The 27,895-nt window shown below is 46.3% G+C and overlaps 1 protein-coding gene across 1 annotated transcript in view; it reads right to left on the bottom strand.

Moving 5' to 3' along the window:
- Positions 1 to 27,895, bottom strand: part of arsb (arylsulfatase B) — a 91,022-nt gene that overhangs the window by 40,579 nt on the left and 22,548 nt on the right. Inside the window, exons 4-5 of the mRNA XM_033018600.1 lie at positions 25,059 to 25,266; positions 5,844 to 6,087 (exon numbers count right to left, since the gene is read on the bottom strand). Coding sequence (XP_032874491.1) covers positions 5,844 to 6,087; positions 25,059 to 25,266 — 452 coding nt within the window. The remainder of the gene's footprint in view (positions 1 to 5,843; positions 6,088 to 25,058; positions 25,267 to 27,895) is intronic.

Here is a 27,895-nt window from a genome sequence, read left to right as displayed (position 1 = left end):
CTGGTTAGCCACAAAAATAGGATGGCCAGGTTACAGTTTGCCAAGAAATACTTAAAAGAGCAACCACAGTTCTGGAAAAAGGTCTTGTGGACAGATGAGACAAATATTAACGTATCAGAGTGAAGAGCAAAGTATGGAGGAGAGAAGAAACTGCCCAAGATCCAAAGCATACCACCTCATCTGTGAAACACAGTGCTCGGGGTGTTATGTCCTGGGCATGTATGGCTGCTGAAAGTACTGGCTCACTTATCTTCATTAATAATACAACTGCTGATGGTATTAGCATAATGAATTCTGAAGTGTATAGACACATCCTGTTCAAACAAATGCCTCAAAACTCATTGGCCGGCAGTTCAATCTAAAGCAAGACAATGATCCCAAACATACTGCTAAAGCAACAAAGGAGTTTTTCAAAGCTAAAAAATGGTCAATTCTTGAGTGTCCAAGTCAATCACCCGATCTGAACCCAATTGATCAGGCCTTTTATATGCTGAAGGGGACTAGCCCCCAAAACAAGCATAAGCTAAAGATGGCTGCAATATAAGCCTCGCATTGCATGACCAGAGAAGACACCCAGCAACTGGTGATGTCCATGAATCACAGACTTCAAGCTGTCATTGCATGCAAAGGATATGTAACAAAATACTAAACATGACTACTTTCATTTACAGTGCATTCAGAAAGTATTCAGCCTCCTTCACTTTTTCCACATTTTGTTACGTTGCAGCATTCTAAAATGGATGAAATTCATTTTTTTTATCATCAATCTACACACAATACCCCATAATAAAAAAGCGAAAACAGGTGTTTAGAAATTTTTGCAAAGTAATTAAAAAGAAATGACTGAAATATCACATTTACATAAGTATTCAGACCCTTTACTCAATACTTTGTTGAGGCACCTTTGGCAGCAATTACTACCTCAAGTCTTCTTGGGTATGACGCTACAAGCTTGGCACACCTGTATTTGGGTAATTTCTCCCATTCTTCTCTGCAGATCCTCTCAAGCTCTGTTAGGTTGGATGGAGAGCGTCGATTCACAGCTATTTTCAGGTCCCTCCAGAGATGCTCGATCGGGTTCAAGTTAGAGCTCTGGCTGGGCCACTCAAGGGCATTCACAGACTTGTCACGAAGTCACTCCTGCGTTGTCTTGGCTATGTGCTTGGGGTCGTTGTCCTGTTGGAAGGTGAACCTCTGCCCCAGTCTGAGGCCCAGAACGCTCTGGAGCAGGTTTTCATCAAGGATCTCTCTGTACTTTGCTCTGTTCATCTTTCCCTCGATCTTGACTAGTTTTCCAGTTCCTGCCGCTGAAAAAAATGATGCTGCCACCACCATGCTTCACTGTGATGAGCGGAGCCTGGTTTCCTCCAGACGTGATGCTTGGCATTCAGGTCTAAGAGTTCAATCTTGCTTTCATCAGACCAGAGAATCTTGTTTCTCATGGTCTGAGAGTCCTTCAGGTGCCTTTTGGCAAACCAAGCGGGCCGTCATGTGTCTTTTACTGAGGCGTGGCTTCCGTCTGGCCACTCTACCATAAAGGCCTGATTGGTGGAGTGCTGCAGATATAGTTGTCCTTCTGGCAGGTTCTCCCATCTCCACAGAGGAACTCTGGAGCTCTGTCAGAGTGACCATCGAGTTCTTGGTCACCTCTCTGACCAAGGTCCTTCTCCCCCGATTGCTCAGTTTGGCTGGGCGGCCAGTTCTATAAAGAATCCTGGTGGTTCCAAGGTTCTTCCATCTAAGCATGACGGAGGCCACTGTGCTCTTCGGGAACTGCAATGCTGCAGAAATTGTTTTATACCCTTACCCAGATCTGTGTCTCGACACAATCCTGTCTCGGAAGTCGACGACCAATTCCTTCGTCTTCGTGGCTTGGTTTTTGCTCTGACATGCAATTTCAACTGTGGGATGTTATATAGACAGGTGTGTGCCTTTCCAAATCATGTCCAATCAATTTAATTTAGCACTGGCGGACTACAATCAAATTGTAGAAACATCTCAAGGATAATCAATGGAAACAGGATGAACCTAAGCCCAATTTTGAGTGTCATAGCAAAGGGTCTGACTACTTATGTAAATGTGATATTTCAGTTATTTCTTTTTAATTACTTTGCAAAAATTTCTAAACACCTCTTTTCACATCTTCATGCTGGGGTATTGTTTGTAGATTGATGATAGAAAAAAAAAGAATTTAATCAATTTAAAAATACGGCTGTAACGTAACAAAATGTGGAAAGTGAAGGGGTCTGAATACTCTCTGAATGCACTGTCACATTGCTGTGTCCCAAACATTATGGTGCCAAGAAATGGGAGAGGTGGGACTATGTATAAACACTGCTGTAATTTCTACATGGTGAAACCAAAATGTATTTAAAAAAAGGCCTTTATTAAAAGTTGACAATGTGCACTTTAACCACATGTGATTTTTTTATATTACAAATCTAAAATTGTGGAGTACAGAGGCAAATACATAAATGATGGATCTTTGGCCCAAACATTATGGAGGGCACTGTATTTGCCACATTTCACTCCAATTCTGGATATTGTCCAGATATTGCTGATTGTGGATGTGGACTACTTCATTGTCTGAGGAGTCACAAATATTCAGCGAACATCCCTATTACTGACCTTGGACAAGAAATCTTTGGGTGATGTCTTAGACCATTTTATAATAGAGGTCATAGGTTTGGGAGATGCTATTGGAGAACCCTGGTGAGTTGTTGCACTGTAGGTGGTCCACATCTGAAAGACAGATGTTAGCACCTGACTCTAGATTACATCACTAACTATCTAAAATGAAGTTTGTCGACTTCAACCCATATTTAAAATCCTTCTACATATCCAAGGCCGGCATTGCTTTTGAATAAACTAGATCAGAAGTGTTTTTTGACAATTTCTCAACTTAAAAGGCTCAGATTATAATAAAATTGGCAACAATTTTCTGGTTGACGCAGGATAGGTGGGCTGTACAGTGGGGCTGCAGTAGAGTTGCTGCCTTACAGCACCAGAGACCCAGGTTCTATCCAGACTACGGCTGATGGCTGTATGGAATTTGTACGTTCTCCTTGTGACCGCGTGGGTTTTCTCCGGGTGTTCCGATTTCCTCACACACTCCAAAGACATACAGGTTTGTAGATTAATTGGCTTCGATAAAAATTGTAAATTGTGCCTCGAATGTAGGATAGTGTTGTGATCGCTGGTCGGCGCGGACTCAGTGAGCTGAAGGGCCTGTTTCCACGCTGTATCTCTAAAGTCCAAAGTAAAGTCTAAAGAGTCAGTAGTTTGTGAGGTGCTGCACACCTTCAACCATTTACACTCTTGTGCTGCTAATACATGTCAAAGTTCTCAATACCATCGGTTGTTCCCGGTTGATGGCGCGACTCACGTTGCAGCGGCCCCTGCAGCCTGTCTGTCTTTTTTATATTTTGTTTGTCTAGTTAAATGTAGTTGTTGTGTTTTTTTATACTGTTTTTGGCTGTGTATATGTGGGGGGCGGGGTGGGAACTTTTAAAATCTCTTCCCTGCACGGGAGACCCGACCTTTTCCCTGTCGGGTCTCCGTTGTCCTGGGGGCTCCAGTCGCGGAGCCTGCGGAGCTGCGGACTTACCTTCGTGGGGCTGGCCGGCCTCGGAGCGTGGGGAGCGGTGGTAGCTCGCTGCTGCGGCCCGACTCCGGAGCTCGGAGGCCCCAGCCGCAGGTCCGGTGGACGGGACATCGGGAGCTCGCGGGTCCCTGGTGGGAGACCGCTTTCCGGAGCTCCCGCAACACAACTTCTCCAGCCCGTGTCGCAGGGTTGGAACGACCTGGAGCGGGGCCCTACATCGCCCGGCGCGGCTTTAATTGTCCAGATATTGCTGATTGTGTGGACTACTTCATTGTCTGAGGAGTCACAAATATTCAGCGAACATCCCTATTACTGACCTTGGACAAGAAATCTTTGGGTGATGTCTTAGACCATTTTATTATAGAGGTCATAGGTTTGGGAGATGCTATTGGAGAACCCTGGTGAGTTGTTGCACTGTAGGTGGTCCACATCTGAAAGACAGATGTTAGCACCTGACTCTAGATTACATCACTAACTATCTAAAATGAAGTTTGTCGACTTCAACCCATATTTAAAATCCTTCTACATATCCAAGGCCGGCATTGCTTTTGAATAAACTAGATCAGAAGTGTTTTTTGACAATTTCTCAACTTAAAAGGCTCAGATTATAATAAAATTGGCAACAATTTTCTGGTTGACACAGGGTAGGTGGGCTGTACAGTGGGGCTGCAGTAGAGTTGCTGCCTTACAGCACCAGAGACCCAGGTTCTATCCAGACTACGGCTGTTGGCTGTATGGAATTTGTACGTTCTCCTTGTGACCGCGTGGGTTTTCTCCGGGTGTTCCGGTTTCCTCACACACTCCAAAGACATACAGGTTTGTAGATTAATTGGCTTCGATAAAAATTGTAAATTGTGCCTCGAATGTAGGATAGTGTTGTGATCGCTGGTCGGCGCGGACTGTGAGCTGAAGGGCCTGTTTCCACGCTGTATCTCTAAAGTCCAAAGTAAAGTCTAAAGAGTCAGTAGTTTGTGAGGTGCTGCACACCTTCAACCATTTACGCTCTTGTGCTGCTAATACATGTCAAAGTTCTCAATACCATCGGTTGTTCCCGGTTGATGGCGCGACTCACGTTGCAGTGGCCCCTGCAGCCTGCCTGTATTTTTTATATTTTGTTTGTCTAGTTAAATGTAGTTGTTGTGTTTTTTTATACTGTTTTTGGCTGTGTATATGTGGGGGGCGGGGTGGGAACTTTTAAAATCTCTTCCCTGCACGGGAGACCCGACCTTTTCCCTGTCGGGTCTCCGTTGTCCTGGGGGCTCCAGTCGCGGAGCCTGCGGAGCTGCGGACTTACCTTCGTGGGGCTGGCCGGCCTCGGAGCGTGGGGAGCAGTGGTAGCTCGCTGCTGCGGCCCGACTCCGGAGCTCGGAGGCCCCAGCCGCAGGTCCGGTGGACGGGACATCGGGAGCTCGCGGGTCCCTGGTGGGAGACCGCTTTCCGGAGCTCCCGCAACACAACTTCTCCAGCCCGTGTCGCAGGGCTGGAACGACCCGGAGCGGGGCTGTACATCGCCCGGCGCGGCTTTAATGGCCGCGGGACATTCCAACGCCCGCCGGGGACTCCAACTTTGCGACATTTAGCCCTGGAGCGGGGCTGTACATTGCCCGGCGCGGCCTTAATGGCCGTGGGACTTACCATCGCCCGCCTGGGGCTTCAACATCGGGAGAAAAATGGTGCACAGGGGAGAGGAAAGACTTTGCCTTCCATCACAGTGAGGAGGAGATTCACTGTGATGTATGTTTGTGTGAATTGAATTGTTTGTGTGTCTTGTAGGATTTGTTTTGTTTGTATGGCTGTAGAAACAGAGTTTTGTTTGAGCCTCACTGAGGTTCAAATGACATTGAATAAATATTGTATTGTATACCATCCCAAATACTATCCCTACACTAGGAGTAGACCACAGCGTCAGTAGAAATAAATTCTGAAGGATCCCCTCAACTGGAAACCTACTATCAAGGCTGCTATACCTGTACGTCAATGCACAATAGCAAAGTGTAGAATGTAGAAACAAGGAACAGCAGATTCAGGCTTACAACGATGGACACAAGGTGCTGGAATAACTTGGTGGGTCATGCAGCATCTTTGGAGAACATAGCTAGGAAACGTCACCTATCCATGTTCTCCAGGGCTGTTGCCTGACCCAGCAAGGTGCAGAATGTGCTTCTACAATCTTACTTCAAAGTGGTGCACAATGTTTCAACCAAACAGTTTATTTGCAGTGATACTAGATGCACAGTACCTGATAGTCTTCCACACGTCAAAGCCATCCAGTGGTTTGGTGCCTTTAGTGGATCCTTCGGCCAAATGCACTAAAGTCGGGAGCCAGTCGGAGATGTGAATGAATTCTCGATTAACTCTGCCCTTTTGCTTGAGCAGTGGGCTGGTGACAAAGCCCACACCTCGGACACCACCTTCCCACAGCGTCCATTTCCTTCCTCGCAGGGGCCAGTTGTTTCCGCCCCCTAAGGTCTGCCCGCCATTGTCTAAAAAGTGAAAGGAAAGGCTTAGTGTGGTTTATTGTCATGTGTACCGAGGTACATTGAAAAGCTTTTGTTGCACGCTAACTAGTCAGTAGAAAGACCATACACGATTACAGTCATCCACAGTGTACAGATACCGGATGAAGGGAATAACGTTTATTGCAAAATAAACTTCAGTAAGTCCAATTAAAGATAGTCCGAGAATCTCCAATAAGAAAGATGAGGACTGCTCTCTCGTTGTTGATAGGACTGGGCAGGGTGAGTAAGTGGGGTGGGGAGAGGGAGCGGCATTGGGCGGGTGAGTGAGATTTGCATGCATGCATGTGCGTGCACGTATGTCTAACTGATTTGGACCTCCTTGCCACTGGATGGGGTGGTAGATTGCAACCCTCACTTGGTCCACCTTGTTTCGATGAATGCAATCAACCTGGCGTGCACAAATAGAAGATCAAACAGAACAAGTTGTCTGACAACTTTAGGCTGTGCACGCCATTTGCAAGAAGAAGAAGAAGCCACTGGATTAGTACTTTGCTCCATCAGGCCTGTGTGGTAACGGGTATGCAAAGGCTATCCCACATAAATAGAAGTGGTACATAGGCACCTTCCACTCCTCAGTGGAAGCTAACCATCCTCAGCCCTGAGAGCAGCCTGGCACAGTAACTTAATTGCTATGCTAGTGTGTCCCCTGTGGTTTGGGTTGACAGCAGAAGCTCGAGACAAACAGAGAACCGCCCACCCGTGTGGCTAAATACCACTTGACACTTACCCGAGCGACGAGAACTAGGACTTGCTTCATTTTGCAGAACAAAACAATTGCTAATTATATTCCTTTTGTGAGATTCTATAGCTTTCCCATGCTGTGCCCCTTCTCTGGTTTCAAGACCGTCTGTTACAACCTACTGCAGATCATAAAATTGGCCTGCCAGAGTAATTGCAGGTCTGGGCTTACTAACACCGTTACAATGGATTGAGTTACAGTCAGTACCATGAGAATCGCGTGAAAATTGAAGCAATCTTGGCCATAAAAAGATTTATTCTGCTCGCTGGTCACAGCCTATGGGTTAGAGTGAAGTATTTATCTAACACGGCGAGCCAATTTGTCAAAGTATCAATGGTCTGATTTGTCAGATGCATTAATGTGATTGAACTCGGTTCCCGTTCGGGGAAAAAGGGGATTAACATGGAACTACCTGTTAAGTGCAGGGCTTTGGTTCTATTCTGGCCTATGTGACAGTCTCACACCACTAACCAGAGAGGTGAACGGCCCTGTAACCACAGACCTCTCAGAGTGCTCAGAAGGATTAATGAGTCTAGTCACTCCATCAATTCACAGTCTTCCATGATTGACATCCCAAGGGATCCTTTCAAAGGATTGTGTTTAGATTGGCAGCTGAGTTGGACAAATGTGTGCTTTTAATATCCTTTGTTCCAGGATTATTTTTGAGAAACGTTTGGACATTTTGCTTGATTGCAGACAGAGGGCAAGTGCGGAGCCGGCAGAGATGCATGACTCGGAGACCTTGAATGCAGTATTTCATTGTTCAAGTGTGTGGCCATGATTTAAAGGGCGTTTTGTTCCTCTTGTATGGGAGGGATGGAGATAAGCACAGAAAGAGCACCATTGTTGTTCATGAGCAGGGAGAAATACTAAAGATATTGAAGATTATCTAGGGGGGGTGACCTCATTGAAATTTACCAACTAGTGAAAGGCCTGGATAGAATGGATGTGGAGAGGACGTTTCCACTAGTGGGAGATTCTAAGACCAGAGGCCATAGCCTTGGAATAAAAATACGTACCTTTAGAAAGGAGATGAGGAGGAATATCTTCAGTCAGTGGGTGGTGAATTTGTGGAATTCATTACCGTCAATGGATATTTTAATATCTTAAAATCTGTCAGTCACTACCTTGAGCATACCCAGCAACTGAACCTCCACAGCCTGCTTGGGAGAATTCCAAAGATTCAGTGTGGTGGCACAGTGGTGCAGCAGAAGAGTTGCTGCCTTACAGACCAGAGACCTAGTCAGAATCCTAACTGTGGGTATGGGTGCTTTCTGTACGGAGTTTGTACGTTCTCCCCGTGACCGCGTGGGTTTTCCACGGATGCTGCAGTTTCTCCCACGCTCCAAAGTAGGTTAATTTGGCTTTGGTAAAAATTATAAATTATCCCTAGTGAGTAGGGTAGTGCTACTGTATGGGGATCACTGGCTGGTGGGAACTAAAATAAACTGAACCTCATCTTGGTGTTAAATAGTTGATCCCTGGCTAACTGCAGGCAAGGAAGCATGATCCCCACACCTACCCAGTCAAATCCCTTAAAATATTAACAGAATATGATGGAAACACCCAGTAGGTCAGGTGTTAATACTTCAGGTCAAAGGCCCTTCATGTGAACTGGGAATGTGGGAATGTTCAATTGTAATCCTGTATTATCTTTCCGGTGACTGGTTAGTGTGCAACAAAAACTAAACTCACTCACTTACAAAATTAGATAGACACAAAATGGTGGAGTAACTTGACCAACATGCCCCATCTACACCAATTCCACCTGGCTATGTTTGGGCCATATCCCTCTAAACCTATCCATGTACCTGTCTAAATGTTTCTTAAACGTTGCAATAGTACCTGTCTCAACGACCTCCTCCGGCAGCTCATTCCATACACACACCACTCTTTGTGTGAAAAAGTTATCCCTCACATTCCTATTAAAACTTTTTCCCCCTCGCCTTAAACCTATGTCCTCTGGCTTTTGATTCCCCTACTCTGGGCACGAGACTGTGTGTCTACCCGGTCGATGCCTCTCATGATTTTGTACAGCTCTATAAGAACACCCCTCATCCTCCTGAATTCCAAGGAATAGAGTACTAGCCTGCTCAACCTCTCTCTCTAGCTCATGCCCTCGAGCACAAAATATTTGTTTAATTTCACTACAATTCCTGTCCCACTCTATCAATCGTTAAGGTTTGTTCAAACTTGTAGAATCGTTCAGAGGCAAGCAATTGCAGAGACTGGAATCTTGAGCAAAACACAAAGTGATGGAGCAACTCAGCGGGTCAGCAGTATTTGTGACGGATATGGACAGTTAACATTTCGGATCAGGACCCTTCCTCAGACTGATTGTAGTAGGGAAGAGACCAGCTGGAAAAGAGGAGGGACAGGTCAAAGCCTGGCGAGTGATAGGTGGATACAGGCGAGGAGGAGGTTGATTGGCAGATGGGTGGAGTGAGTGACTAAGGCTAGAGGTGAAATGGAGACAAAATAAGTATGTTAGATAATGATTGAGGAGGAATGAAAAGTAAAACCAGAGGGAGGGAGTTAGGTGGAAGGAGACATTGGGAGGGGGAGGGGGAGGGGGAGGGGCGCGCTGGGGGAAAGGGGGGTGGAAAGTGAGGGACATGGTGGTGGGAGAATGTGTGCTCACTAAGGTGATGACACAGCAGAGGTGGGGGGGAAGATTACTGAAAATTGGAGAATTCAATATTCAGTCTGTTACAGTCATTTGCAGTCTGTTTTCACTTTTCTCACTAGATTATTCTTGTCGTGCTAAGTTGAAATTTGAAATTTTCCATATCCTCAGCCTAACTACTCTTGTTGCAAACATTACAAGTCTTTTCCTTGGATCCAATATTATCTTTAATGTCTCTTCAGGTTCAGCTGGACCACTTGTCATGTTTAGTTTTATATCTTAAAAGGAATATATATTTGCCATAAATCTTAAATAATTCTCAAAATTCTATCTTATCCATTTATGTTGTTTCCCGATTCACCGTGGATAACTCATGCCTTCCTTGTTTATTTTTGTTTAGATTGAACTACGTTACTTTCAATCTTTACATAAAATTCTGCGATATTATGATTATGCGTGGACAAGTTGGGCCGAAGGGCCTGTTTCGTTGCTGTATGACTCTGTGACTCTAATAGTTTAGTTCAGTTTATTAATACTAACCAAAACTATTAGTGTCCTACAGCAAGGAAACATGCCCTTCAGCCCAACTTGCCCACACCAACCAAGATGTCCCCGCCACTTGTCCCATCCGCCCGTAATTGGCCCATATCCTCTTAAACCTTTTCTATCCATGTACCTGTCCAAATATCTTTTAAATGTTGTTATTGTACCTGCCCCGACTACCTCCTCTGGCATCACTTTGCATATATCTACAACCCGGTGTGGAAATAATAGCCCCTCAGGTTCCTATTAAATTAAACTAAACTTAAACACAACTCAAACTCAAAAACTAAACTCAAAATGTTCCCCTCTCACCTTAAACCTGTGCCCTGATTCCCCTAGTCTGGGTAAAAGACACAATGCATTCACCCTATTTTCCCTCGATCTCTCACACTACAATTCTTCCTTATAAGTCCCTCAAAAATTAACACTCTCTCTTAACCCAAAGGCTGCAAGGAGACGAGGAATCTCTTTCAAGAAGAGAAGCATGATGTCTGTCAAACTAAGGACCTACTCCACCACCTACCAAGGCCCCTCCTTTCAACATCTCCACTGACATCCTTACCCCTCCTCCGCACTGCTTCCTCTCCTAGTTTGACCTGGTCACCCCTATTGAAATCTCCAAACTCATCAGCTCTTCCAAACCCACTACCTGCTCCCTCGACCCTCTCCCCACTCCCCTGCTGAAGTCCTGCCTCCCCGTTCTCTGCCCCTACCTCACTAATCTCTTCAACTCCTCATTGTCCCAAGGAATTGTCCCCTCCACTTTCAAAACTGCTGCTGTTACACCAATCTTAAAGAAACCTGGTCTTGATCCCTCCTCTCTCATTAACTACCGCCCAATCTCAAACCTCCCCTTTCTTTCAAAAACCCTGGAGCGTATCGTTGCGTCACAACTTCATTCCCACCTCCTTGCGTATAACCTACTTGAACCCCTCCAATCTGGCTTTCGCCCCCTCCATAGCACAGAAACTGCTCTCCTCAAAGTCCTCAACGACCTCCTCACCTCTGCTGACACTGGTTCCCTCAACATCCTCATCCTCCTCGACCTGAGCGCAGCCTTCGATACAGTGAACCATAACATCCTGCTCACCAGACTCAAAGACCTCGGCATTGAAGGCTCTGCACTCAGCTGGCTCCGTTCCTACCTTTCCAACAGATCCCACTTCATCTCTCTCCACAACCACACCTCTGCTACAGCCACAGTCACTCAAGGCGTTCCCCAAGGCTCCGTACTCGGCCCCCTCCTCTTTATCATCTACATCCTCCCCCTTGGTCAGATACTCCACCACTTCAACCTGGACTTCCACTGTTACGCTGATGACACCCAGATCTACCTCGGCACCAAATCCCCCCCCAACCCCCCCCCCCCCCCCCTCTCCCATATTAACTCCTGTTTGTCAGCTATAAAAACCTGGATGCAACATAATTTTCCCAAACTCAACAGCGATAAGACAGAATTCCTCCTCATAGGCTCCAAAGCCACACTCAGCAAAATCAATAACCCCACTCTCACCATCGACGGCACCACTGTCTCCGCATCTCCCCAGGCCCGCAACCTTGGCGTGATCTTTGATTCCACCCTCTCCCTTGAGCCTCACATCCGCCATGTCATTAAAACCTCCTTCTTTCATCTCCGCAACATCGCCAAACTCAGACCCTCTCTCACACCTCCCGCTGCTGAAAGACTCATCCATGCCTTCATCTCCTCCCGACTGGACTACTGCAACTCACTTCTCCTTGGCATCAGCTCCACCTACATCAACCGACTCCAACTGGTCCAGAACGCAGCCGCCCGACTCATCACCCACACCAAATCCTGGCATCACATCACTCCAGTCCTCAAACAACTTCACTGGCTTCCCATCTCCCACCGGATCAACTACAAAATCCTGATCCTCACCTACAAAGCCCTCCACCATCTGGCCCCCCCCATATCTCACTGACCTCCTCTCCCCCTACCAACCCTCACGGTCCCTCAGATCCACATCAGCCGGTCTCCTCTCCATCCACATCCAACCTCCGCAGTTTTGGGGACAGAGCCTTCTCCAGGGCAGCTCCCAGGCTCTGGAACTCCCTCCCCCAACTGATCCGCAATTCCGTGTCCCTCACCATCTTCCAGTCCCGCCTCAAGACCCATCTCTTCACCTCTGCCTATCCTTAGCCCCACGTCCCCCTCCCTTTTCATCTGTGCATTAATTGCCTCATATTGTGTTTTGTATTGAATTCTGTCTTTACTTTGTGTTCTAGTCATGTCTCTACTATTTATTTCATTCCCCTTACATGTTTTTCCTCTACCTGCTAAATATTTGTAAGGTGTCCTTGAGACTCTTGAAAGGCGCCCATAAATAAAATTTATTATTATTATTATTATTATCAGTTCAGTTTAGTTTACTGTCACTTGTACTGAGGTACAGTGAAAAGATTTTGTTGCGTGCTATCCAGTCAGCGGAAAGACAATACATGATTACAATCGAGCCATTTACAGTGTATTTACAGTGTATTTACATGCTGGGCCATGTGGGCAAATGGGCTGAAGGGCCTGTTTCCACGCTGTAAGACTCTATGACTCTAAATGTTATAATTGAAGCAGTATGAGTAAGTGCAGAGGGCTTGAATGTCTTGTGATATTCGACTTTTGTTGCAGGATCTTTGAAGACATTGCCATCCTCTCACCACACAATGCATTTGTGTTTAGCCACCAACTCGCTGCTGGCAACAGATGCAGACAGTGCGGTGCAGAGAGTTTGAACAAGTACAGTACAGCTTTTGTAGAAGCAGCATTACAATCTGCAATTGCACAGAAACCACAGAGAAACCCCCAGGCCCCCGATCTATCATGACTTGCCAGTTAGTAAAATGATGCGGCTATAATTGTTGTGTCATAAAGCTTAGCAATGGGCCAGTAACCATAAAATTATATCAGTGCTGGCCAAAACTAAATCCCAGGAGCATTTTGCAACCCATGCAAAAGCCCTTGGTGTCCAAAAACAGGAACACTGATCTGACTGATTTGAGCAAATCACAAAGTGCTGGAGTAACTCAGTGGGTCAGGCAGCATCTGTGGAGGGAATAGAGAGGCGACGTTTCCAGTTGGGACTCAGAACCATACAGTTGTAGATCAAGGAAACAGGCCGTTCTGCCCAACTTGCCCATGCCGACAAAGATGCCCCATCTATGCTAGTCCCACCTGCTCGCACATGGCTAATATTCCTTTCAACCTTTCTTATTCATGTACCTCTCCAAATGTTTTTTAAATGTTGTTATAGTACCTGCCTCAAATACCTCCTTTGGTAACACAATCCATATACCACCACCCTTTGTATGGAAAAAGTTACCCCTCAGGTTCCTATTAAATATTTCCACTCTCACCTTAAACTAATGTCCTCTGTTTTTTGATTACCTTACTCTGGGTAAAAGACATTGCTCATTCACCTTATCAATTCCTCTCATGATTTTATACACCTCTAAGATCACCCCTCGGCCTCCAAGGAATAGAGTCCTAGCCTGTCCAACCTCTCCCTATTATAGCTCAGACCCTCGTCCTGGCAAAATTTGCTGGAGTAACTCAACGCATTTCACTTCTTACAAAGTGTTGGAGTAACCCTGTGCATCACGCATTATCTGCGGAAGGAATTGATATGCAATGTTTTTGGTTGGGAACTCTTCAGTCTGACGTCAGCTCTTCATTGCTTTCACGTTTGCTGCCTGACCTGTTGAGTTACTCCAGCACTTTGTGTTTTACTCAAGCTTCCAACATCCACAGTTTCTTGAAGAATGTGCACAGACTAACAATGGAGATGTTGCAGAATACCACTCTATGGCACCAGACGTTATGCGTGCACACGGACAATTGTTATTTGTACAGTCAAACACCTTCGTAGCACGCTCAGGACATTTCCTGGTATTTAATGGGTACTGTGCCAGGAATGTATCATTAAAATTGTTAAGGTTGTATTTTGCTAACATTGGTGACAAAAGTAATGGGAGTGATATAGCTACATTGATACTCACCTCTTCTTATAATTAAAAAAATTAAACTTAATTCCAAAATGAAATAAGGGCTGATGGTTAAACATTGAGAGGAAACCCGAGAGGAATAGATCAGGTAAACATACGGAGTCTTTTGCCCATAGTAGAAGAATCGAGAACCCGAGGACATGCGTTTAAGAGAAGGGGAGAAAGATTTGATCGGAACCTGATGAGTAACTTTATTTTTACACAAAGGGCGGTGGGTGTATGGAACGAGATGCCAGAGAAGGCAGGTTTTATTGCAATGCTTAAGAAACATTTCGACAGGTACATGCTTAGGACGGGATCGGAGGGATATGCGCCAAATGCAGGCAGGTGGGACCAGTATAGATGGTGCATGTTGGTCAGCATGGGCAAAAGTTGGGGCGAAGGGCCTATTTCCAAAGGACATTTATTGTCACACACACCAATTGGTGCAGTGAAATTTGAGTTGCCATTGCAGCACACAAATAAGATAAACACAACATTGTAGAATTTAACATTACACATAAAAAACATCCCCCTACAGCGTGATCAATGTTTCCCACTGTGAGGGAAGGCAGCAAAGTTCAGTCCACTTCCTCTATGTTCACCCGGGGTTGGGGCCTATTGAGGCCTTCGCTGTCGCCGCTACGGTGGCCCGATGTTTCAGGCCCTCTCGCCGGAATGATGGAACTCCGGCGTCGGTAGAAAGCTCTCAGCGGCTGGGAGTTCCGAAACGGGCGCTTCCTCCCGGAGACCGCGGCTCCCGAAGTCCACAGGCTGCGCTGGGCGGAGCTCCAACACTGGCGACCTCGGCGAAAGATCCCAGGCTCCACAATGATAAAGTCAGCGCCGCCGCGGCTGGAAGATCCGCAGACCACACCTCCACGATGTTGAAGTTGGCAGTCGCAGCACTCCGGAGCTCCACACAGCGACCCAGGCAAGGTATCGCCCGCTCCGCGATGGTACCTCAGTGCTGCGCAGCCGCTGAAGCTGCAGCTCGAGGCTCTGGCCGGTCTCCGACAGGAAAGGCCACGCCAATCCAGATGGTAGGCCGTGAGGAGGGGGGCGAAAATGCGGCTCGGAGGAAGGACGCAATCTTGATCAGGTAGTGTCTGGTAAAAACGGCTTCCCCCTTCCCCCCCATAAAAAGACTAAAAGGCCTCCAGAACAAAACATTTTGACAAACTAAAAATAAAAAAAGGGTGAAGAACAAACAGCTGCAGACGAGGCTGCCACACTCAATGGCGCCACCACTCGGGATGACTATGCGCTGTATGACTATGATTCTCTATTGAATAGATTTTCTTGTGACCAACCAAACCATATAAATCATCCAATTTTCAATCACTAGCCCATGCTGACCAAGATGTCCTACCTGCCTGTGTTTGGCCCATATCCCTCTAAACCTTTCGTATCCATGAACCTGTCTATATACCTTTAAAATGTTGCGACAGTACCAATTCTATTTCACAAATATATTTATCCCAATACTTTGAATGCTGTGAACAAGAAGAAATGACTCATCAAGGTATTTTAGGTACTTTGTTTGAACAAATTTTATAGGGTGAGGTTCAAAAAAAAAAAATGAGATCAACATGAAGAAAAATATTTTTGATTCATTTCTTCAGGGCTAAAGGACTTCTTTTACATTCCATGGCAAAAGTCTAGACGATGCTTCATAATTCAGGTGTACTAATTACTGAACACTCCTTGTACTATAAGCACAAGTTTCATCACCATTCATGCTTCAGGTCTGCTATTAGTTATCAGCAAATTATTTCATAATGATTAACGCAAGCAAGTTCCATTTTATGAATTAAAAATTACTGCACAGGAAGAACAAACTGGATTAAAAGTCTCAAGATATAAACTGCCCTCACTGAAGTGTAATTAGGGCCCTTTACGCACAGGATGATAAAAATCTTTGGGGTTTGGTGCGGTAATATTTTCCATTGTTACTTTCCACCTTGAAAACATCAGTGGCATGATCAAGCAATGCTACCCGAGAGAAACCATAAGAGGAGTGAATGTGTAGGAACGATCTGCAGATGCTGGTTTACACCAAAAATCGACACTAAATGCTGGAGTAACTCAACGGGGCAGGCAGCATCTCTGGAAAGAAATTAAGGTGAATAATCTGCATGATTAAACCTTTCAAGATACGGGTGGCATGTTAGCACAGCGGTAGAGTTGCTGCCTTAGAGTGCCATAGTCCCGGGTTCGATCCCGACTACGGGTGCTGTCTGTACAGAGTTTGTACGTTCTCCCAGTGACTGCGAGGGTTTTCCCTGGGATGTCCGGTCTCCTCCCACCGACCAAGACCTACAGGTTTAAAGGTTAACTTGCTTGGTAAATTCATAAATTGTTCATCGTGTGTGCAGGATAGTGTTAATGTGCAGGGTTGGTGGTCGGCGCGGACTCGGTGGACCGAAGGGCCTGTTTCCGCACTGTATCTCTAAATTAAACCAAACTAAATCTGTGGTTAGTAATGGTGGCCACAAAACTACAGAACAATCATAAAACCCCATCTGATTCAACAATGTCCACATGGTAGGAAATCTACTGACTTTGATTCTAAATTCTTAGCAATGTGGCCAACTCTGAAATGTCCAAGAACATAGAAACATAGAAATTAGGTGCAGGAGTAGGCCATTCGACCTTTCGAGCCTGCACCGCCATTCAATATGATCATGGCTGATCATCAAACTCAGTATCCCGTACCTGCCTTCTCTCCATACCCTCTGATCCCCTTAGCCACAAGGGCCACATCTAACCCTCTTAAATATAGCCAATGAACTGGCCTCGACTACCCTCTGTGGCAGAAAGTTCCAGAGAATCACCACTCTCTGTGTGAAAAAAGTTCTTCTCATCTCGGTTTTAAAGGATTTCCCCCTTATCCTTAAGCTGTGACCCCTTGTCCTGGACTTCCCCAACATAGGGAGCAATCTTCCTGCATCTAGCCTGTCCAACCCCTTAAGAATTTTGTAAGTTTCTATAAGATCCCCTCTCAATCTCCTAAATTCTAGAGAGTATAAACCAAGTCTATCCAGTCTTTCTTCATAAGACAGTCCTGACATCCCAGGAATCAGTCTGGTGAACCTTCTCTGCACTCCCTCTATGGCAATAATGTCCTTCCTCAGATTTGGAGACCAAAACTGTACGCAATACTCCAGGTGTGGTCTCACAAAGACCCTGTACAACTGCAGTAGAACCTCCCTGCTCCTATACTCAAATCCTTTTGCTATGAAAGCTAACATACCATTCGCTTTCTTCACTGCCTGCTGCACCTGCATGCCTACTTTCAATGACTGGTGTACCAACCTGCTCCTATACTCAAATCCTTTTGCTATGAAAGCTAACATACCATTCGCTTTCTTCACTGCCTGCTGCACCTGCATGCCTACTTTCACTGACTGGTGTACCATGACACCCAGGTCTCGCTGCATCTCCCCTTTTCCTAGTCGGCCACCATTTAGATAATAGTCTGCTTTCCACCAAAATGGATAACCTCACATTTATCCACATTATACTGCATCTGCCAAACATTTGCCCACTCACCCAGCCTATCCAAGTCACCTTGCAGTCTCCTAGCATCCTCCTCACAGCTAACACTGCCCCCCAGCTTAGTGTCATCCGCAAACTTGGAGATATTGCCTTCAATTCCCTCATCCAGATCATTAATATTAACATAGAACAGTAAAGCTCGGCAACAGTCACATCGGCCTACAATATCTGTGCCTAACATGATGTCAAGTTAAACTGATCTTGCCTCCGTGCATATGATCCATATCCTTCTATTCCCTGCATATCCACATCTATCTTCTATCTATACATAACTAAAACTCTGATCTGTTATCTTCCGGTTTGCGCGTTTTTTCTATTTGCGCAAAAACGGTACGCGATAGCGCTATTTTTCGCCAACTCACTCACCGTTTTCCTGTGCTGCGAGTGCACAAAGTTTTGTGCCGGTCAATGGTCTATTGCAAAAGTTAGCAAGGTTTAAAAATCTTAAAAACTGCGTGTGCGCAGATCGACCTCCTCTCCTGCCAGTCAGAGCCACAGTCAGATTAGTCTCTTCTCCTGTCACTCCCCGGGACGGTCCGCCCCTTCCTGCACCATCGCGTCTTTACTGGAGCTAAGGGACGCTCTGGATGGCCGGTGGAGGTCTCGAACCGGACACAATTTCGGAGGAGCCGGAAGCGGCCCAGCCCACCGCGGAGTCGGAGATGTCGCCATACGGAAAGTGGAGACTGATCCCGGCGGAGGAGAATGACCAGCGATCCGCACCCGCTGTGAGTCCACATCGCACCGCCAACTCCAACCCCTTCCCCTCTGGTCCCCCTCGCTGGCTCCTGCCCCCCTCCCCAGTAATACCCCCCTCTCCCCCATGGCTCTTCCCCCGTCTTTTCTCCGAATTCTCTCCCCCCTCTCCTCCCTCTCACACCCCTCTCCCCCCACAACCCCCCTCGCCCACACCCTCCCGCCCACGCCTGCGCAGTTAGGGGCTATGGGTGAGTGGTGGAATATTGCTTTGGGGAACAGGTTGCGTTGGGGAACGGATGAGTGGTGGAATATTGCGTTGGGGAATAGGTTGAGTTGGGGGACCAGGCCTCCCGTGTGACTGGGACCCAACAGGTCACACTTAGTCTGGTGCCCATCTAAAAGCCTCTGAAATGTCGCTATGGTATCTGTCTCCACCACCACCCCTGGCAGTGTGTTCCAGGCACCTACTACTGTATAAAAATACTTACGCACACATTTCCTTTAAACTTTTCCCCTCTCACCTTAAAGTTATGCCTTCTTGTAAGAAAGAGCTGGACATTGTTAGTGTACATGAAGTTCTCTATTAGATGAAATGTAAATGTTAAATAAAAATCACTTAGCAGTATCTCTTTCCATTCAGCCCACTGAGAGCAATCTCATCAGTTCCATTCCCACACATTGCCCTACAATCCATCTCTCTCATGCATCTGATATCACATTTCACCACCACCCCATTTAAAAAAAATCATTTGATATAGCTAAGATTTTAAACACCGACTGCAGAAAGTAGAAAAGTAGTTACTGTCAACAAACAATCACTGTTGATTGATAAAAAACTTGTTAGACATTTGCTAAGCCAAATAAATGATTAGAAATCAGGCATTTATTTGTGAAATGTGTCAATTTATATTGTGCATTAATTGATTAATTGGGTAGCATTTTATAAATAAAATTAAAATGTGAATGAATACATATTAGTAGGGAGATTGGGGAGAAGCAATGACCGAGTCACTACACCAGCTGTGTGTGTGTGCACGTGCATGTGTTTGACAATAGCAGGACAAGATTACAAGGTTTGTTTGTTTTTTAAACATTGAATCCTTGATATTATTAATGGAGGAAGAGAGTATAAAAGCAATGAAATTGGATTAAAACTTTATCAAGGTTTGGTCAAGACTCAGCTGGGGTATTGTTTTCAATCTTAGCCACCATACGTCAGCAAAGATGGCGAGGACCAGGTGAAGTTTCAATAAAACAAGCTGCATTCTAGTGGAAACAAAGAACTGCATGTGGTGGCTTACAAAAAAAAACACAGTGCTGGAGTAACCCAGCAGGTCAGGCAGCATCTCTGGAAAACCGGAATAGGTGACAATTTGGATCGGGGCCCTTCTTCAGACCGATGGTGGGTCCTGACCCGAAATGTCACCTATCCATGATCTCCAGAGACGTTGCCTGACCTGCTGAGTTACTCCAGCATTTTGTGTCCATTTTTGTATTCTGGTGGATTTAGCCTTCTGTTCTTGTACTGTACCCAGGATTGTGACCCACTGCCCTGTGCTATGCAAGAACCTGCTTAATACATCTGTGTCACAATGCAGTGAAACCTCTTGAGTGTTCATCAGGTAAATGTTGTCCATCTAACTCAATCTTGGTAGCTATGCAATGACACTATGCAACATAGACACTGGTCAAGGCTTCCCTTGAGTGAAAAGTACGTGCACACAAAAAAAGCCAACAGGCAACTTTCAGCTCAGGATGCAGATGGGAAAGATTTTAAGAAAGGACATACGAACAATAGCTTCAGCAGAAAAACAGCACAGAGTACAGGAAGAGTGCACAGACAGAATGGCAGACAGCTTCTGGTCTCTAGAATAACAAAGTGTTTACCCAATAAAAACCCTCTGCTGTCTAGGACTCCTGCCAATGTGGGAATGCTAACTATATAAACAGGGGATTAAAAGTTCAGGATTCCTTAAACAGGAAGATTGTTGGAAAAAAAATTCTACTGCTGTATTTTAGACATCTATTGTCATCCCACTTTGTATTTAAATAGAACATCGAACAGGACAGCACAGGAACGGGCCCTTCAACTAACAATGTCCATGTCGAACACAATGGCAAATTAGTCTCTAGAATTAGTCTCCTCTGCCCGCACTTGATCTTAATCTCTATTCCCTTATTATTATGTGCCTATCTAAAAGCCTCTTAAAATCCACTATTGTATCTGCTTCTTCCAGCATCCCTAGCAGTGTGTTCCAGGCACCAACCACTCTGTGGGAATTAAACCTACCTGCATATCTTCCTTACGCTTTCCCCCTGCGACCCTGAAGATGTGCTAGGGACGGCCCGATGTACAGGCCCTCACGTCGGGATGCTCGAAACTCCGACGTCGGGACGGATGGACACTCCGTGGCCTGGAGGTCCCGAATCGGCCACTTCCTACCGTAGACCAGGGCTTCACGATGTTATAGGCCGCAGGCCGGCGGTCGGAGCTCTTCTGCGGCGATCCCCGGCAAAGGATCCCAGACTCCGCGATGGAAAGTCCATGCCGCACCCGCGGCTAGAAGCTCCGCAGACCGCGGCTTCAGGATGTGGTAGTCCGCAGGCCAGCGATCGGAGCACTTCTTCTGGCGACCCCCAGCAAGGGATCGCCCGGCTCCACGATGGAAAGTCTGCGCTGCGCCCATTGCTGAAGCTCTAGGCCCTGACTCCAAGAGAGGCTGCATCAATCCAAGCTGTGAGGCCGCGAGGGAGGGCGAAAATACGACTAGGAGAAAAGTCGCATTCCACCGAGGTAAGTGACTAAAAAAAGTTTCCCCCAATTCCCGCCCCACCCCCCATTCCCCCCCCCCACCCACACACACACACTAAAATACACTTCTAGACATATTAAAAACAAAAACTATATTGGAAAGGACATACAGCTGCTGGCGAGGCTGCCGGCCCACAGCGCCACCCATCAATAGTCGTATGTGTATAATATCATAAGGGGAATTGATACAATACAATACAAATACAATACAATTCAATTTATTGTCATTTGGACCCCTTGAGGTCCAAACAAAATGTCGTTTCTGCAGCCATACATTACAAACAAATAGACCCAAGACACAACATAATTTACATAAACATCCATCACATTGCTGTGATGGAAGGCCAAAAAAACTTATCTCTCCACTGCACTCTCCCCCCCGATGTCAGAGTCAAAGTCAAAGCCCCCGGCTGGCGATGGCGAATTGTCCCGCGGCCATTAAAGCCACGCCGGGTGATGCAAGGTCGCACACCAGGTCTTGGTGTTAGAGCCCCCGGCGCGCGCTCGCAGTCCCGCAGCCATTCCAAGCCGCGCGGGGCGGTGCTGTAAGGCCCCGCTCAGGTGCTCTTCAACCCCGCAACTCGGGCGGGAGAAGTCGCCGTTGTGGAAGCCCTGAAAAGCGGTCTCCCTCCAGGGACCCGCGGGCTCCCGGTGCCGCCCGCCAAACCCGCAGTTGCAGCCACCGAATCTCCGGGGGTCGGGTCGCAGCAGCGTCCACCACAGCTCCACCCGCTCTGGACTCGGCCAGCTCCGCGACGGTGAGGTGAGTAGTCGGCACCACAGCCCCCGGTCTTCCTGTTGGAGGCCGCTCCTCGTTGCAGCCCCAACGACAACGGAGACCCGACAAAGAAAAGGTCGGGTCTCCCGTGCAGGGAGAGATTTAAAAGTTACCCCCTCCCCCCCACACCACCCCCACCCCCCCACACACATACCCCAACAAAAATAACAAAAACTACATAAAAACATAAGACATAAAATAATAAAAACGCAGACGGACTGCAGAGGCCGCTGCTGACGAAAGTCGCGCCGCCCACCGAAGATAGGGTGAATGCACAGTCTTTTACCCGGGGTAGGGGAATCAACAACCAGAGGACATAGGTTTAAGGTGGGAGAGGAAAGATTTAATAGAAACCTGAAGGGTGATTTTTATTAAGAGGCTGTGGGTATATGGAACAAGCTGCCAGAGGAGGTAGTTGAGGCAAGTACAATAATAGTATTTATTATTATTATAATTTCTATGAGCAGAATTAGGTCATTCGGCCACTTAAAAAAACACTTGGACAGGTACATGGGTTCAGAGGGACATGGGCCAAATGAGACTAGCTTAGATGGGACATTTTGGTCGGCATGGACATTACATGAGAAGATTTTATACTCTCGATCATAGATTTACAAGGCAGAGAAGGCAGTCACTAAGATAACTGCACCAGCATCAACACCGATCCATTTCCCAATATTTCCTCACAGCTCAGAACATTTTCTTTTTGCCAATTGCACAGGCAATTCTCCTTCTCGAGTTAATGTGAAGTGCATAACAGCTCACTGCCATGAAAAGATATAATGCTCCATCACTTATACTTTTTTTCAATTAACTTTCAACTGTGCACTTATTATGCAGTTAGGAAAATAGCAATTGTTTGAGTGGTTTACACCAGCCATTTAAGAGCACTGTACACCATTGTTGCTATAATTGTCTGCAGCCAGGGTTACATAATAGATTACAGACCATGGTGCTGCAGTTATGTACACCAGAAGCTATAGGCCTTCCCCATGCACACAAACCACAGAACTCAACGGCTGGAGTGATGGCTGCAGCATTTACAAAATGGTTGAGAGGGTCGAGAGCACTTCTGAGAGCAAGTGGGCTGCCCAGAGCGAGCAGTGCCGCCGGGAACAAAGGGGGACCCAGAGGGGGGGGGGGGGGGGGGGGGGGGGGGGACGTGCAGCAGCAGGCCTCCGATAAGAAGGTAAAACCGATTAACTTTATGAAACTTTGTCGGTGCCAGTAACATGGCAACTCATGTGTACCGCCCAGGTGAGATCTGATGTATGATTCTACTGGGTTGTTTGCAAAACAAAGCATTTCACTGTACCTAGATACATGTGACAATAAAGTATCGTTGAATCATCCTTGGCATTAACATTACCAAGAGTCTGTCCAGATCATCCCTCCACTCACAGTCCGGTGGAACTTATCCTCACCCATAACAAGGTAGACAAAATGTTTAAGAAGGAACTGCAGATGCTGGAAAAATCGAACGTAGACAAAAATGCTGGAGAAACTCAGCGGGTGAGGCAGCATCTATGGAGCGAAGGAATGGGTGACGTTTCGAGTCGAGACCCTTCTTCAGAATGATGTGGGGGTGGGGTGGGGAGGCAGGAAGAAGAAGATAAGGAAGCGAATACAGTAGGCAGTGGGAGAGCTGGGAAGGGGAGGGGAAGGAGGGAGAAAGCCAGGACTACCTGAAATTGGAGGTCAATGTTCGCTGGGGTGTAAACTACCCAGTCGAAATATGAGGTGCTGCTCCTCCGATTTGCGATGGGACTCACTCTGGCCATGGAGGAGGCCCAGGACAGAAAGGTCGGATTCAGAATGGGAGGGGGAGCTGAAGTGCTGAGCCATGGGGAGATCAGGTTGGTTAATGCGAACTGAGCGGAGGTGTTGGGCGAAGCGATCGCCAAGCCTACTCTTGCTCTCACCGATGTAGAGCAGCTGACACCTAGAGCAGCGGATGCAATAGATGAGTTTGGAGGAGGTGCAGGTGAACCTCTGCCTCACCTGGAAAGACTGCTTGGGTCCTTGGATGGAGTCAAGGGGGGAGGTAAGACGACAAGTGTAGCATTTCCTGCGGTTGCAAGTGAAAGTACCAGGGGAGGGGGTGGTTTGGGTAACAACTTCTCTTTTGGCAACTCTCACTTTCTTCAAGTTAAAGGTGTAGCCATGTAGCTATGCCTGCCATTTTGGTGGATACGTCAACCAGTCTTTGTTCCAAACGTATACTGACACCATCCACTAACTCTTTCTCTGCCACATCGATGACTACATCGAGGCAGCTTCTGCACCTGACAGAACTCATTAATTTCATTATCTTTACCAGTGACTTCCACCCTTCTCTCAAATTAGACTATCTCTAACCCATTACTTGATCTTTATTTCTCCATCGTAGAAAGACCACCAACTGATGTAACTGCAAACTCATGGACTCCCACAGTTATCTAGACTCCTCCCACCATGCCTCCTGTAAAGACGCTATCCCCTACCCTCAATTTCTCTGTCTCTGTAGCATCTTGACCCAAGATAAGGCTTTCCATTCTAAGACATTCGCAACGTTCTCTTTCATTAGCAAATGTGGTTTTTGTCATAGATGTCTGACATGCCTAAGGTCATAGATGGATCTCTAACTCATGTCTGCTCTCAATCCCCTTCTCGCCAGATGGAACAAGCATAGAGTTTTCTTGCTCCTCACCTTTCACCCCACCAACCACAGCATTCAACACATCATTCTCCAACATTTCCACTAGAGTTTAATTTAGAGTTTAGCGTTACAGCGCAGAAACAGTCCCTTCGGCTCACTGAGTCCGTGCCGATCAGCAATCCCCGTACACTATCCTACACACTGGGACAATTTACAATTTTTACCGAAGCCAAATTAACTTACAAACCTGTACGTCTTTGGAGTTTGGGAGGAAACCGGAGCACCTGGAGAAAATCTACGCGGTCACGGGGAGAACGTCCAAACTCCGTACAGACAGCACCCGTAGTCAAGGTTGAGCCTGGGTATCTGGCGCTGTAAGGCAGTAACTCTATCGCTGCGCCATCGTGCTGCCCCGAAAATAAAACAAAGCTTCTATTCCATCACTACTTTTGAAGTGATCCCACCTCCAATCATATCTTCCCATTCCCAACTCTTTCTGCCTTCCACAGAAAATAATAAAGTTACCCTCATCTCTTGGCCTACCTGTGGAGAAGATCAGGACAGTATTGTTCCAGAATCCATATCTTTGCAGGGCATCAGTGATGTTCCCGACAGCCTCATCCATCACTGACACCATTCCCGCATAGTGGCGCCGATCCACATCATGGATAAAATTGTATGGCTCCATGTATTCCTCGGGCACCTGAAGGGGCTCATGAACTGACTGAAGAGCCAAGTAGAGAAACAGAGGCTGCAAAGAGGGCACACATTGGAAACCTTGTTTTATTTTTGAATGTCTGGTTATCAGGATGCATCACAGCCTGTTTGGGAACAGCATCTAATACCGCGAGAAATTGCAGAGTTGTCGACGTCGCCCAGACCATCAGGCAAAACAACCTCCCTTCCACTGACTCCATCGATATTTCACTTTGCCTCGGCAAGATCACCAGCATAATCAAGGACCAGTCTCACTCCTGTCACTACCTCTTCTCCCCTCTCCCATCTGGAAAGAGGTACAAAAAGTTTGAAAACACACAGCTCCAGATTTAGGATAGACACAAAATGCTGGAGTAACTCAGCGGGACAGGCAGCATCTCTGGATAGAAGGAATGGATGACGTTTTGGATCGGGGCCCATCTTCAGACTGAGAGTCAGGGAAGAGGGAGAGACGGAGATAAGGAAGGGTAAGGTGTGAAAACGAGACATCAAAAGAGATGTGGCTCAAGGAAAGTGCAAAATAGATCATTAAGAGAGGGTGACAACAAAGCAAATAAGAGATAAAACCAAGGGGTCAGTCAGACTGGTGGGAGAACTGGGAAGGGGGAGGGGATGGAGAGTGAGGGAAAGCAAGGGCTATTTGAAGTTGGAGAAGTCAATGATCATACTGCTGGGGTGCTGTTATGTGAAATACCCAAATGAAATATGAGGTGCTGTTCCTCCAATTTGCGCTGGGCCTCACTCTGACAACGGAGGAGGCCCAGGACAGAAAGGTCAGATTGGGAATGGGAGGGGGAGTTAAAGTACTGAGCAACCGGGAGATCAGGTACGACTGAGCTGAGGTGTTCAGCGAAACGATTGCCGAGCCTGCGCTTGATCTTGTCGATGCACAGAAGTTGACACTTGGAATAGCGAATACAGTAGGTGAGGTTTGAGGAGGTGCAAATGAACCTCTGCCTCACCTGAAAAGACTGTCGGGGTCCTTCATCTAAGGAGTCGAGGAGGGAGGTAAAGGGACAGGTGTAATGGCGGCCTCGCCAACAGACTGTCTCGTTCCTTTTCCGTTTTTAATCAGACTTCAATATTAAATCTCATACTAAATGTTATACCCTTTATCTTTTATCAAGCTTGTTTTATTTTTGACTGTCTGGATATCAGGATGCATTACAGCCTGATTTAGAAACAGCTGGGCCTCGGGCTGGGCGGAGCGCTGCGGACGGCAGGCCGGTCGACTGTGTGCGAGAGGAGTCATTGTGACGTCATCCAGCTCGTTAAAAATGTCAGATTGGTGAACAATTTTAGTTAAAAACTCAGGAAATAATAAATCCAATTTTTAGACGAGGGGATTTTTGAGATCTCGAGGTCAATCTCTACCATAATATGTAAAAATGTCACCATTACCACGTCGGGTTTTCGAGGAGATGTGAATCAAAGAAAAAGTTCAAGCAGGCAAGCAAGCAAACCCACAAGTAAAGATCCAAGATTAGTTTTTTGCTATAATAGATTGCGTTGCGGGAACAGGACCCAACGGGTCCGCACTTGCTCTAGTAATATAATAAATATAATTAGTCTCGGTTTTTTAGCTTCCAATAATGCTCATTAAAGAAATGCAAATTAGTATACAGTGTGCAGATAATTGGATTCTTTCTTGGGCTATTAAATCAGGTCATTTTGGCACTTTTAGTTAAAAACATTCTAGGTCAGCATTACTTTATTAACAGCACCATGGGCACATATTATACAGATGCACCCAAATGAACAATGTTCATGTTCACCTACTGTAGAAATTTGGCTCATGAACCCATTACAATTTCAGAGTTTGTAGAGATCACATTTGTCTGTGTCATGTTTATTTAGAAGGCGGCACAATGGCGTAGATGGCAGAGTTGTTGCAACAGACACCATGGTTCAATTCTGACTTTGGGTGGTCTCTGCTTGGAGTTTGCACGTTCTCCCTGTGTCCACGAGGGTTTCCTCCAGGTACTCAGATTTCCTCCCACATCCCAAAGATGTGCAGGTTTGTAGGTTAATTGGTCTCTGTGATTACCCTTAGTGTGTTGGGAATTGGATGTGAAAGTGGGATAACATAGAACCAGTGTGACTGGGTGATCGATGGTCAGCATGGACATGGTGGGCCAAAGGGCCAGTTTCCATGTTGCAGCTTTGAATCCACAAATTTAAAAAAGAGAGAAAAAAAACCAAACAGCTAATGGTTGTCGTTGAGCTCGCCTATGAAGTCATTTGTTTCATTGTTCCATTCAGTTTCCCCAACTTCAATATCAACTCACCAGGATCATTAGATAGACACAAAATGCTGGAGTAACTCAGCAGGACAGGCAGCATCTCTGGAGAGAAGGAATGGGCGACGTTTCCGGTCAAGACCCTTCTTCAGACTGATCATCAGTATCATTCCTTTCTGCACCGTCATCATCTTAGATCTAGCCCGCCACACTTGTTTCCGATCCTTCCTTCTCCATTTTTATAACAGAGCTTCCTCCTGTCAAATTGCTAAATGGCACCTTTGATCACTGGGCATATCATTTTCTTTGATTACCACTTTCTTCACATCAAGTTCAAGTCCGCGTTTATTGTCACTTAACCAATTAAGGTACAGTGAAATTTGAGTTACCATACTACGTGAAAAGCAACAATACACACAGAAA

The sequence above is a fragment of the Amblyraja radiata genome, chromosome 3 (assembly GCF_010909765.2).
Source record: "Amblyraja radiata isolate CabotCenter1 chromosome 3, sAmbRad1.1.pri, whole genome shotgun sequence".
NCBI lineage: Eukaryota > Metazoa > Chordata > Chondrichthyes > Rajiformes > Rajidae > Amblyraja > Amblyraja radiata.
The sequence above is the reverse complement of the archived record's forward strand: the minus strand, read 5'-3'. Positions and strand labels throughout refer to the sequence as shown.